This window comes from Quercus suber, unplaced genomic scaffold, assembly GCF_002906115.3.
Source record: "Quercus suber isolate HL8 unplaced genomic scaffold, Cork oak 2.0 scaffold_63, whole genome shotgun sequence".
Taxonomy (NCBI): Eukaryota; Viridiplantae; Streptophyta; class Magnoliopsida; order Fagales; family Fagaceae; genus Quercus; species Quercus suber.
In genome coordinates, this window is record NW_027069528.1 from 724,405 (window position 1) to 738,746 (window position 14,342).

Here is a 14,342-nt window from a genome sequence, read left to right on the forward strand (position 1 = left end):
TTTGGTATCCCCAAGACTGATTCATGCTTAGATACAATGGATAGATGCTTGTAACTAGCATGTCCCATTCGTTGATGCCATAGATCTTCATTAGGCAAACGAATGCTATTGCACACTATATCGGCATTAGGAACCAATCCATAGCAATTGTCCAGAGTGCGAACCCCACTAATGAGCTTCTTTCCAGACTCATCCATGACAATACACTTTCCCTTTGAGAAGAGCACCATGAAGTCTTGATCACATATCTGACTTATGCTTAACAGGTTTACCCTTAGACCTTCTAAATAAAGAACATTTGCAATGTCTGGCAGTCCTAGTAGAGATATGATTCCTTTCCCTTTAATTTGTGACTTGCTTCCATCACCAAAAGTCACATTACCACCCTTTTTAGGCTCAAAGATCTTGAAGAGAAATCGATCTCCAGTCATGTGTCTTGAGCAACCACTATCAAGATACCATAGACATGTATCCATTACTTTGAAAGCAGACTTCATCATGAAACACACTTCATGCTTGGATGACAAATCAGAGGGAATGGTTCTTTCACTCAACTGCCTTTGATGAGCTAAGCCTTTAACTTTTACTCTTCTCAGACGAACTCTTTTGCACATTTTTATTCTGAGACAGTCTAGTTTCTTCTTAGCCAAACTGAGATCCTTTCCAATAGTCATTATGAAAGAATTCAAATAACTTTTAGACTTGTATTTTCTGAGACACTCAAACAAATAGTGATTAGAAAAACAAGATGTATTTGAAAACAATGATCTCTTCAAGCCGGTTATAGCCATGACAACATGGGTCAATGGATCAACACAACAAAGATTAAACCTAATCAGAGTGTGCCCGCTCTGATACCACTTGATAGGCCACAAACTAAATGACCCATTGTGATTAAACCAATTAATTAATTAGCCAAGTTATTAATTAATCAATTTATCATGCAATTGCGTGGAAGTACAAACAAATCATCAAAAACTAAATATGCAGCAAAAATTAAATGATACGGTGATTTGTTTACGAATGGGGAAAAACCTCGCGGCAAAAACCCCACCGGGTGATTTTCAGGTCACCACTCCTGAAACTCCACTATTATAAAATCAAGCGGTTACAAGTAAAGGAATCCCAAGTACCTTACCAATCTACAGTTGAACCCTTACACCAATATCCAATTGGACTTGATCTGTAGTGACAGTTCCACCTTTGATGCATGGCTCCCAAGTACGTGACTAACCAATGCGCGAATCCCAGTACACGACTTCAAAACACCAACTTAGAAGGAGAGGTTGGCTGCAAATTTCTTTAGTTCATCCTACACGATGAAGATCAGGAAGATGCTTGGTCACAAAACCCTTTGGTGCAAAATACACAGCAACTTCTTCAGAGAAGATGAACTAGGTCAAGAACTTTGTTTTTTGATCACAATTTGCTTGAACAGAGATTGCTCAATGCTTTTGCAACTTGTGTCACACTTGACGGCTCTTAAAACAATCATTTTATATGTTTAGGGTTTGGAGAAAAGAATGCCCAAAAGCATATTCACGGATCCCAAGAAAATTAGATCAGAAAATCTGAAATTTTAAATCTCGACAGATAGCAGGTGTCGAGGTACCTATCGAGCAGGTGTCGAGCTTTAATAAATTTGCACTTCAGCTTGCTTTTTCTTGGACAGACTTAATGACTTCAACACTTGATCTTGAAACCTTATTTCTTGAAGTATTAAAAGCACCTAGAACTACCAAATTACAGGTAGAGTACGTTTTGTCAAAGGATTAGCTAATTTACATAAATAAGTGACATATGTTCTTAACAAGTGAAAATATATATGTCCTAACATTGACTAATGTTACAATTGGTTGAAGTGAAAAGGTGAATGATGAAAAAGAAGGGGGGGAGGGGCGTAGGAAATTAGAGGGGCGGCTTATGCTTATGTAATGTAAGGAAGGCAATGTTTTAGGGCTTTTAAACACTTGACTATTCTCATAGTTATGTCTTCTCTCACTCATCAGGTAATTATAAGGAGAAATTCTTTTGAGGTGTCTTTAAGATGTTGACTAATGTTACAATTGCTTGGAGTGAAAAGGTGAATGATGGAAAAGGGGGAGAGGGGTGGGTGGGTAGGGGGGGGGTGAGAAAATAAGTGTTTTGCATTGTTTGATTGAGGGGAAGGAAAATAGGTGGGTGATTTTCCAACCAGCCCACAAAATATAATCTCCCCAAAATGGAGAGAAAATAGAGAGAGAAAGAGGATGTGAAGTTTAAAAGACACTATTACCCCTATTATCCCATTTTTTCAAACTATAATAAGGGCATAATAGTAATTTAATTTCTATCATTTAACTTTTCCATCCTTCCTACCAAAATGGAAAATTAAAACATTTTTTTTATCTTCCCAAAATTTTCCATTCTTGAACTTTTTCATCTTCTCAACCAAATAAAACGTGTGTGTTTTGAATCCAGAACCTTAAGGATCTTGCGAGAACCTAATAGGTTAACCCCCCCCCCTCTTTTTATGAACAAAAAAGGGCATCATGCATGTGATCATTGACCCTGCCCATTTAAGTCCGCTATTGATGGCGTAGGACACCCTTAGACACGTTATGGTTATTCGCGTCGTGACACAGCATTTTTGCGAAGCACATGACTCAAACCAGGCAACTTCTAGACTCGCAAATATGACCAAGTCCAAAACTCCTACCAACGCACCACGCCCTCAAGAGGCTAATAGGTTAACCCCTGGAGTTTATCTTTCTAATATTCTAATATGCAGGTACAAATTCTTTCAAGATTCTTATAAAATAATGTCAAGTTTGGTTAAATTAGATTATTAAGATAAAATTAGACTACCCCTAAAAGAAGAAGAAGATAAAATTAGATAGTTACAATTGCTTTTTTTTTTTTTTTGAGAATCAGTTACAATCGCACTTAATTACACAAAATCATATGCCAAATTTAATTTTTAAAAAAAGAAAAATTGATCGCATTTCTTATAATACAATTTGATTTTCTTCCTTTGATAACGAAGTCAACAATCAAAAAAATTTCTCTTAAGCTGCGTTTGGTTCCTGTAAATTATTTTCCGAAAAATAGCCTATTTTCCGGAAATGCTATTTTCAGGAAAGAAAAATATTTTCAAGTGTTTGGTTACATAATGAAAATTGTTGTAGAAAATATTTTAATGTGTTTGGTTATATTCTGAAAATGCTATTTTCCTACACATTTTTCACAGTTTCTCAGCTATTTTCTTAGCATCCAAACAAATTATTATTACAAAAAGTTTCAAAATCATAGCAAACTCCGGCAATCAAAAGCAGAAATAAAACCAAAGAAAAAAAAAAAATCAAATCCGGGTTCGATCGGGTTCTGGGTTCGATCGGAGACTGGATTCAATCGGCGCGGTACTCGGGATTCGATCGGCGACGGGTTCTGGGTTCGCCGGTGCGAAGGCTATGGGTGTTCGTGGCGAGATCGCGAGATCGGCGCGGTGCTCGGGGTTCGCCGGCGACGTCTCCGGCGTGATTTGGGCTCCTCTTCTTCCTCTCGTGCTCTCTCTCTCTCTCTCTCTCTCTCTCTCTCTCTCTCTCTTCGTGCTATCTGTCTTTTTGTTTTCCGGAAAACGTTATTTGAAGTGAAAATAAAAAGGGAAATCATTTTCACCCTTGACTCACAGCCAACTGAAAATGATTTCCGGAAAATTGATTTTCCATGCGCAACCAAACACCCGAAATTATAGAAAAGCATTTTCGGAAGTGATTTTCACCTAAAACAAACGCAGCCTAAACTCCCACAAGTAGAGAGAAGCCAAATTCTATATAATCTCAAGAAAATTCAAAAGTTGTTGAAGTGTATGTTTGACATCTCATTTAAAACCATGCCATTTCAAACTGTAACTTTTTTAAACCCCACCTTTTTTTTTAGGTATAGCGTTTTAATTGCATGATCAAAAACACATTACTCTTAAATGGATTTATTTTATGAGCATTGCTATGAAAACTATAACATTTATTGAATGTATTTTTTACCAATTGATCTATCTAGTTTTTAAATAAAAAATTAATAAAAAAATATTCTTAATATTATTGAATATTGATGGCCAATTAATTTTTTTTTTTTGTACAAATCGAAAAGAAAAATTAAGTTGGTTATAATATCAATTTATAAGTTTCTTTTTAAATGGAAAAGTATAGTAACTTGATAAAATGTCATAACATTTTAACAACGAGTCTAAATTTGGCAAAAATTAGGTGTAAAACTCATGTTTTATACCATCTAATAAGAGATTGTTACATTAGTATTATACTTAAAATTTAATATATCCTATTACACCTGATAACATCTTAATAAACTCACAATTTAGTTAAATTTATATATAAATATTAAAATTGATTAGATATAATTGGACTTATATAACATGTTGAGATTTAAAAAGTAAAAAATAAATTTTACACAAATTCTTTATAGAATTTATTCTGTTTAATGATACCCATTTTTTTTTTTTTAATTTTTGAGAATCAATAATACCCATCTTTTTAGTTCTCAGTCTCATATATATATATTTTATTTATTTAACTTATAAAGGTGTGACATCTCACCCATCGAAAATGTTACGACATATAACCTGACACAAATGTTTTTACTAAAAAGTGGCTTTACTTCTGTTCAAGAGAAAAAGGAAGAGCGACTTTACTTGGATAAATGAAAGGAAAAGATATCAGAGTGTCTACGAAATGCAGTTGCAGAGAGAGTCAGCTTGAATTGCTTCAAACTTCAAAGTTCCAAATCCCAACACGTGCGGAGTAGAGAGATTCTGATCCCATGGGTGAGTCTCCTCTCACATATTCCAAGTCCCGAGACAAGCCCTGAAGCTATGGCCTATACACAATAAATGTTTCTCTCTCTCTCTACAAGTCACATGTCACGACTCTCCAGTCTCTACCTCGAGTACCAAACCAGACAAAAACCCCATCAACGTATTTCTCTTCACTCACTCAACGGTCATTCACATTGTTTTTAAAACCACTACCAACCAAAACCTCTCTCCCTAGTCTAAAACCCAAATAAACCCCACCCTCACCACAAAACAACAAAAAAAAGCACAGCCAATGCTAACCTACGCACTATTATGTTACTTCACTGGTTCACTTCACTCACTGGTTATTATTACTTCATTAGTTCAGTCACACGTTGTTGCTCTCTCTTTCTCTCTATTTTGAGCTAGCCAGCAATCTCTCTGAATGATCATAACTTTTGCCAATAAGTTGTTAGTGATAAAATAAAAATAGTGGGATATAATTTTACTATTTATAACTTGTTATAGAAGCAAGTTATGGTAAAAATTGTCATCATAACTTTATTCAATTATTATTACAAAAAGGAAAATATTGATAAGCATCCACCGGGTATTTATAAAATAGAAAAAAAAATGAGATAATAAGAAAAAAAACAAAAAAAATTCAGTTAATTTATGCAAAGTGACTGTTAATTACAGTTTGTTACGTAAAAATTACAATAAAAGCTGTGAATTTACTTGGAGGGCCAGGACCTCACAAAACAACAACATTAAAAACGCCACAAATGCTTAACCTACGCACTATAACGTTACTTCAATCACTCACTGGTTATTATTACAGCTCACCGTAGAGAGAGAGAGAGAGAGAGCAACAATGTGTGAAAAACAGTAGTATTATAAAACACTGTCTATCATTGAAGGTCTTCTTTTTGTACTCTCTCTCAAAGTCTCAACTATTTTTTTTTTTCTTTTTCTCCACTTATTATCAATATTCATTTCCAACACTTCGTCTTCAATCTCCCTCTCATCTTAGTACAATGTTGCTCTTCCTCACCAGCCTTCTTCTTCCACTGCTTCTTCAATAATAACTCTCTTTTGTTCCTACTTTTCTTACTTACCTACATATTGTTTTATTTTCCATAACTTTCTCGGTAACCAAACAGCTAGCGCGGTCATTCATTGTTTTGTTAAATACTTCTCAGAGGTGAGCTTGTTTGTCATTTCAAAAAAAAAAAAGGATTAATCTCTGTTTATTATTGTCAGTGATATTTATTATTATTATTATTTTTAAGTAATATGATAATGTGGCTTTATTCGTTAATTTTTAGGGTCTGGTTTTGGCATTTCAAGCTCTGATCTCAGAAAAATGTTCAGTTTTTCTCGTAAAAAATTGAAGCATACAAGGTCAGCTTCTCTTTATTTACCTCTTTATTTATAAATTTGTTGTCCATTTACTTTATTTTATTGTGCAGAAATGTTGTTTAATTTTTGTTTTAGTTAGTGGAGAAATTTGAGTTTGAAGCATATCGATTATTCATATATATATAAAAAAGGAAAATAAAATAAAAGACTATGGAAGTTTTTGAAACATAAATGCATTATCAATGTCAAATCTCCAAAGTTAGTGCCATTTAGCTAATTATATAATTTTTTTTGATAAACACCAACATTGTAGTTAATTCATATAATGTTATTCTATTGATTGACAAAAACAAATGTTGTAAAGTTTAGAATCATGTTTAAAAAACAGAAAGATGGTATAATATACATTTGTTGATACTAATTTTGAAATGTGGGGAGGTGCATCAGATTGAAACTCCATATACCAGACACTGCTCAGGGAACTCGAAGTCCCATAAGACACACAAAGAAGACTAGTGGATCAAAAGTATGGATTTTGATTTTAGTTCTGAATTTTTTTTTCAAGTGGGTTTGCATTGATGAGTATGTGTGTGAAGTATTTACAATTTTGCAGAGTGAAGGTGCTGCACCTCCAACTAGTGTTTCTGATGAACTCAATCGCCAGTGTTCGTCTTCTGCTGCTGCACCTGAGATTAGTAATTGTGCATCGGGTAACTTGGAGAATTGGATGGTGTTGTCAATTGCTGGAGAAAAACCTACTCCTCGATTTAATGTATAATGTTATTTAGCAGTAACTTGTGAATGAGCTTGATTTATATGGTGTAGCTGATTGAATTTGATTAATTTAAGCTTAAAAAAAAAATCACCATTTTACTCTTTTCATGAATAGCATGCAGCAACTCTGATTGGGAACAAGATGATAGTGGTCGGTGGTGAATCTGGAAATGGGTTGTTGGATGATGTACAGGTAGGGAATGTTCATTTTCCCTTATAAACTTTACATTCAAAGTGGCACCAATAGATTTAAGTTGTTCAAAAAAAGGAGAGGGGGGTGGGGGGGGGGGGGAGGGACGCTAGATTATTTATGTTTAACATCAAAGTAATTGATTAAATTAGATTTTTAATTTAGTTTCACACCATAAATGCATGATATACGTGTATATTATTTTTCATGTGTATTTTCAGGTGCTTAATTTCGATAGATTTACCTGGTCAACAGCATCATCAAAGATTTACTTGTCACCAAGCAGTCTGCCACTAAAGATTCCTGCTTGCAAGGGCCATAGTCTGGTATTATTATACGTCTCAACTACTATTTTGTTTTGCTTTGTTTTGTAGCTGAATTGTTATTTATTTGAGATTTTTCAATATTGGGATATTGTATGTAATGGACGAGAAAATTTAGGGTTCTATTTCTGAGGATCTATGAACACACACTACTCTAGCAAAGAAGTAAGAACAATTGTTATTTTGTGGGTGCAAAAGGTTGGTGTGCACCATGGTTTGCACCCTGCAGAAGTTATTTAATGCCACTCCCCTGTATGTATGTCAGTTGAGCTTTGTGTGCACTTCTTTTTCCTCCCTGAATCAAGCATAATGCATATAATATGCGGACTATCCCCTAGTGTTAGTTTGCTGGTTAATCATATTGTCCCAGGTCATGTAGGCTGCAAAAACCTTAAATTGCTCAAGTGCTGACAGTTCTTTTTGTTGCCTTCCCTGACCAGGTTTCTTGGGGAAAAAAGGTTCTCCTGATTGGAGGAAAGACTGACCCTAGCAGTGACAGAGTTTCAGGTTGGGTATTTCTGTGTGTATGCTTTGATTTTGATTTTTTTTGTCATATTTTCATTTACTATATTTTTCTAAATGATGCCTAATCACGTGATTTTGGATTTTGTAGTGTGGGCATTTGACACTGAAACGGAGTGCTGGTCACTTATAGAAGCAAAGGGTGACATACCGGTATATCATGTGGCTTGATAAAATTTTAGATTAGCTGTGTTGTAGAAGTAGCTTTACTTAACAACACCCCCCCCCCCCCCCCCCCCAAAAAAAAGAAAAAAGAAAAAAAAAACTACCCACAGTTTCTTCTTTTGGAAGTTACAATTTGGAAAGGTCATTATTGGAAAAGAAACCCCTCCCATGCTTATCATGTGTGCCAAATATCTTGAGAATTAGATGTTTCTACCCACATGATCCATATAATTGTTTTATTTTTAATAATGAATTAAAATTAGAATGCTAATTTGGATTGCTATTTGGACAAGACGGCTATCAATCTTCAACAAACATGATAATTGGCAAGCATGAAACGTGAGAAAAGAACTTGTTGGTAGCTTTTGTTATTATGCAAATTTTGCTGAGGGGTGTAAGAATGCAATTCATGCAGGTAGTCCATGTCTTGGATTAGGACAATGTTATATGCCTTACTGAGGTGGAAAAATGATATTACATTTCTTTCCTTTAAGATACCAAATTTATAATCTAAAAGGTCCATGAAAAATAAGAAGTTCTAACCTGAAGTTTATGTATTGCAGGTTGCTCGTAGTGGTCATACTGTGGTAAGGGCAAGCTCTGTTTTACTCCTATTTGGGGGTGAAGATGCTAAAAAGAGGAAACTAAATGATCTACACATGTTTGATTTGAAATCTTTGACATGGCTTCCTCTTCATTACACGTGAGTAGGTTCTAGTGTACTTTGTGAAATTTGTTGATACTATTTTGTACAGAAGCTCCAAGTCTAGTACTTGTCACCTTTGTCATGGAGAGTTCTGGTTGCTTTTCTTGTTGCCATATCCCTTGATTTGGGAGCGAAGGGTTTTTCTTATTCTTTATAATTGTACGTACAGAGGAACAGGGCCATCTCCAAGATCTAACCATGTGGCAACTCTTTATGATGATAAAACTCTTTTTTTATTTGGAGGAGCATCAAAATCGAAGACTTTGAATGACTTGTACTCTTTTGACTTTGAAACGGTATGTGGAACATCTCCTCATCTTTTTTTTTTTAATGGATTATGTGAGTGAGTAATTTCATCTCTCTTAGAAGCAAGCCAAAAATTCTTTAGATTTGACATTTTGATAATTAGATCTTCTTTCTCAGATGGTATGGTCAAGAATAAAGATACGCGGTTTCCATCCATCACCAAGGGCCGGTTCCTGTGGAGTCCTGTTTGGAACTAAATGGTATATAGCAGGGGGTGGAAGCAGGAAAAAACGTATGCCTTATGAGCTTAGAAGCATTGTTAGAATATTTTGAACCTTTTCTCTCATTTGGTCACTTAAAAAGCATGTGGACCTTTCTCTCATGTTGCAACCATGAATTGATTGAACTTGTTGCTCATTATAGTATTATGTTAGGTTTGTTTCAAGAAGTAGCTTTTGCTCCTCCTTTTGTTTCCCTCTAATAGATCTTCAATGGTCTTCATGCCTCCGATATCCTTGCTTTCACATCATTCACTCTTGGATAGACAATCCAGACCTATCTACTTTAGGATGTTCCTGCCATATGTTTCAGTGTTTCTTATTCTTTTCTTGGCTTGTTTTATACACAAAGAGTCACAATGGTTCTAAACTCTGGAGCATGGCGATGATTTCAACCATATAAGTTGCCATCTATACTATAATGTAGGAAGGCTATCAAAATCAACCTGATTTTGGTTCTGAGAAAGCATTTGATGATTTAGGAAAAAAGAAAGAGAAACGAGAGGAAGATTGAAGGCTTTTAACTCCTTTGATTCCCATGATTTGAAGAAGTTTATATTTGTAAAATTTGTGTACATTCAGACCCTGTCTAGCTGCTATTGATGTTGTTTTCACCTTCATAACTAAGTCCTCTATCCTCGTTTTAAGATCTTCAATGTCTCACTGGCCTGGGAGTTGAGTTCTGATGTGGATCAAATGCAGTGCAGCCTTGAGCAATTTTTCTCTAGTTTCAATAAATTTTTTTTGACATTCATTTATGAACTTTTTATTCCTAATTATTCCAGGACATGTGGAGACTTTGATCTTTGATGTTTTAAAGGTTGAGTGGTCTGTGGCTGTTACATCACTGCCATCTTCCATCACCACCAACAAGGTGAGTCATATAGATTTTGTTCTTTGCATTGTCAAGTATTGCAAATCTTTTTAATGCTAGCCTCATGCCATATGATGTGCCAAAATTATGCATCAATTTATTTTTTTGATATCTCTATAAAAGTAATACACATTTTAATGGCCATAAATCCATGAGCTTTCTATTTTATCCTTGAAGGCTTGAATTTATCTGTTGGTTCTTTGATTACTATCTCAAATTTGTCAAAACTTATCATCCATTTTTGCTGTTAGTTTAACCTTGGAATTAAAAGCTAATATTCTGGCTTTTAGCTTTAGGATGGGAAGTCCATATTGATGCCACACCCTCATGGTAAGCTGATGGCATCTCAAATTGTGCAAAGCCTTTGTATGGCTTTCACTTTCGCTATTGAGCTTAAGGGAATGCCGCATAAAGATGACATTTGAGCTTATGGGTTGCCTGAGCCGATGTAATTAGTCCATAATTGCTATGATATTTGTTATATGATATCATTTTGAGATGATGTGTCTAGTGTTAGTTGCATTCTTCTTGGCAAGATGAAATTATTTGTCTAAAGATTGTTGTATTTTCAGGGTTTCAGCCTAGTTCTTGTACAGCACAAGGAAAAGGATTTTCTTGTTGCCTTTGGGGGATCCAAAAAGGAGCCGTCAAATCAGGTTGGCTACAGAAATCGTGTATTTGCACATTTGTTGACTTGCATTCGATCATTGACTTCCTTTATTTTCTGACCATATGTTGTTTTGTTGCAGGTTGAGGTCCTGCTAATGGAAAAGGGTAAATCATCCATGGGACAAAGATCTACCCCGGGAAAAGGTACAGGAGCTCTGCTATTTGAGAAACGCTTATCGTCCACAGGATTGGCTGCTCACCTTAGTAATGATTCTTCCCAATGTTCTGTTGATTCTGTTGCTCGACAAAATCTAGCATCGGCCATTGAACAACATGGTTCAGGAAGAAAATCTTTGTCAGAGTCAATTGTTGATCCAAATTCTGTTCCTGGCAATGTTTCACTTCGCAAGCAATTTCATAATGAGGAAGAATACAAAATGCCTGTTAAGATGGCAAATGGATCAGAAGACGACAATTCTACCTTACAGGTAAACTGAGAAGTTTCCAATTATTTACTATGTCAATCTTTTATTAAATTTATTTGAGATATAGACATGCAGATTCATTTTGGATGAATTGAAAACCTCTACTTTTAATTTTGGGTAGTTTCTCGTAGATTGTTGTTGACTGTGGGTCCAATTGGGAGCCTACTTTATCCAAAAGAAAGATATTTTCCCTCCCAACAGTAATTAACTTACAAAATGGAAATTTTGTATCTTTGATCTTGATCATCTATTCTGTGATGGGTTTCTTCTTCTAATCTCAACCCATAACTGCCACAATATAGCATAGTATTCCAGTGGTAATAAATAAGCTGGCATGTTCCCGCTTAAAAAGAAAAGGAAGGGTGGGGGGGTGTTTGATAACTATGTTCGATTCCATGCTCTACTCTTGGAATTTCCTAAGATTTTAATGTGAAATTCATTTAATATTGCATTTTGTGTTAATCTCAGGCAGAACAAAGAATTAATCGATCTAATACGGGAATTCAGACTAACATAACTGGAGGCAAACTCAATGCAGAGGAAGCCTCTTTGTATGAATCTGATAATGCATTTACTCATAACCACAGAATTGGAAATGTTCCAGTTGAATTTGAGGATGTGGCATTCCCAGAAAGTGATATCAAATCTGGAGTGTTTTCAACTTCTTCCAGTGTATATCAATTTTACGAATTAAATATGGCTACCTTAATAAGGAAGAATGGAATGCTAGAAGGACAGTTGGCAGCTGCAGTGGCAAGCCGAGAAGCTGCAGAAAGGAATTTGTCATCTGTTCTCAAAAGCAGACAGGAGATAGAGAAAAAATTGGCAGACACTGTGAAGGGGATGGAGTTACTAAAAGAGAAACTGGCTGGTGTAGAGATGGCACAAGAAGACGCTAACAGCCTATCAAATATAGTCCACTCTGACAATATAAGGCTTGAACATGATGTGGCTTTCCTGAAGGCAGTCCTGGATGATACTCAGAAGGTAAATGCAGCCATCTTGTATTATGAATGGTTACATCAAATATAGCATTTTGCTGATTTTTTGAAATCTTTTGTAGGAGCTGCACTCAACTAGAGGAGTTCTTGCAGGAGAAAGGGCAAGGGCCTTCCAACTACAGGTATGGCTTTGAACGAAATGTACTAGTAGCCACAAAAAGGCAAAAGCGGGATAATTATCTGCTATTGCTGCTGCTTAACTTGTACATGGCATAGCCATCATTTTACCATTGTTCTTCTCTTTTATGATTTTTATATTACCCTTTTATAAAAGGGTTGTCAGGTGGATGTTTTGACATTGTAGGTGATTGATCCATTAGACTAACTTGTTTATAAATTAGTAGAAGTGGTAAAAAAATGATATGACAATTAAAGAAATAGCAGAGAGTATGACTCCGGATAGAATAGAATGACAAAAAAGAATATATGTGGTTGATCCTGATTAGTCTATTGAGAATTCATAGTTGATCCCAAAGGTTTGGGACTAAAAGACTAGGTGGTGATGGTTATTATTGTTGTTATGAGGTAAAGCCTGTGGCTGTGAAAGGACAATGGAATGAGTCTCAAACATCTCAAACAAACTATCTTCATATCTTTGCAGCTATGTTATTAAACAAGCATATCCGTCTTAATTTTTATCCTATTTTCCCTTCTTGAGTTTATTTAGGCCACCATTGCCTCATGTTGTCATGCAGGTTGAAGTTTTTCATCTCAAACAAAGATTGCAATCAATGGAGAACAGAGCGCCCACCCCGAGGAAACCTTTCAATGTGTAGTGTGGAGAATGGAGAACAAATCTGAATGATCAAGGCCATCCATCAACAGTGAGTAACAGGCTGTCTTATGGAAGACCATGGGGGCAGGCAACATAAGATAACTATGGTGGGAATCGTTGGACAAAACCCAGAACTATCTAGCCTGTAAAACCACCTCAATTGTCCAACTGGAAGCAATAATCTACATTTTCAAGCTTAGCAATAGAGAATTTTAGTAATTCAGTTCTGTACATATTTGAAGCTAATGTGACTTGGGAACGTATGTTTTGTTGTAATATTTTGTATGTCTTTTATAATAGCTAAAGAAAACACTTCCACTGTTCTGCTTGACTGCCATACTTGCCTCTTTTATTGGAAGACCAATTAACGGCCAAAAAGAAGTTAATCTTGCTTTTGTGTGCTGACCATTCCTGTACATTGCGACCTTTATGAATTAAAAATTTGAAATTATAAGAAAGGGCTTCCATTTATTCATTTTTAATAACATATGAAATCTTTGTTTAGAAGAGTCCTTGGACCGTGTCTTCAGCCAGTAAAACTTAAGGGCAGTTGATTCCATCCGTCACAACTAGTTGCCGGGTAATATATGAACATTCATCCTCAATAGGCTTCTACCAAGTTTCGCACTCCAATTTTCTACACACATTGGTCAAAAGTGCATATATAGCACCATTAATCACCTGTTGGTACTAGGTCTGATGCCAAGCGATACACCTGTAATTACAGACTAACATAATTCAAGGCAAGCTTAATGTGGAGGGAACCCCATTAATATGTATTGGTAATTCCTACTTAGTAAGATGCAAGAGTGAAGCCTTTCTACTTAGTATGATCTGCTCTTCTTTATTAGGGTTCGAATACCCTTATTTTACAAGTGTACCTTTGAGAATTGAAAACCATCAACAAATGTAATAATTTTACTCTCTTCAGTGAACGACAAGCTTGTAAAAGACAAAATTTTGTCTTCAAACGCAGGTACTACTGCCATATTTTGGACTTAGTTTCTACTGGGTTTCTGTTTCGATGGCTCCAAAATCTTATCACGCTACAATCATCGTAAGGAACCACAATCCACCACATAATAAGTCCAAGAGCATATTGATTTTTTATTATTTATTTTTGGTTGAATAAAGAGAAAATATAGTATATGTCTAAGACAACTGGATATATCAGTGTAAGAATCGTCTTGTCAATTTGACTTGCACAATCCACATTTGATAAAGAAAGTAATTCCATTAAAAT

The 14,342-nt window shown here is 35.4% G+C and overlaps 1 protein-coding gene across 1 annotated transcript; it reads left to right on the forward strand.

Annotated features, from left to right (window-relative positions):
• The first annotated feature begins 5,653 nt into the window (after positions 1 to 5,653).
• Positions 5,654 to 13,421, forward strand: LOC112001871 (acyl-CoA-binding domain-containing protein 4). Its single transcript, XM_065772745.1, has 17 exons — positions 5,654 to 5,993; positions 6,118 to 6,193; positions 6,599 to 6,677; positions 6,765 to 6,923; positions 7,041 to 7,118; positions 7,337 to 7,441; positions 7,879 to 7,945; positions 8,052 to 8,113; positions 8,689 to 8,828; positions 9,001 to 9,127; positions 9,255 to 9,369; positions 10,141 to 10,229; positions 10,802 to 10,885; positions 10,979 to 11,326; positions 11,792 to 12,310; positions 12,387 to 12,446; positions 13,020 to 13,421. The coding sequence occupies exons 2-17, from the start codon at positions 6,156 to 6,158 to the stop codon at positions 13,098 to 13,100; spliced, it is 2,151 nt and encodes a 716-aa protein (XP_065628817.1). The 5' UTR covers positions 5,654 to 5,993; positions 6,118 to 6,155; the 3' UTR covers positions 13,101 to 13,421.
• The last annotated feature ends 921 nt before the right edge of the window (positions 13,422 to 14,342 follow it).

Excerpts from the sequence above, each read along its gene's own strand:
- LOC112001871 (XM_065772745.1), top strand. The coding sequence starts at position 6,156 with ATGTTCAGTTTTTCTCGTAAAAAATTGAAGCATACAAG. Across the intron at positions 6,678-6,764 it reads AGAAGACTAGTGGATCAAAA|AGTGAAGGTGCTGCACCTCC; the intron begins GTATGGATTTTG and ends ACAATTTTGCAG. Across the intron at positions 12,311-12,386 it reads TCCTGGATGATACTCAGAAG|GAGCTGCACTCAACTAGAGG; the intron begins GTAAATGCAGCC and ends AATCTTTTGTAG.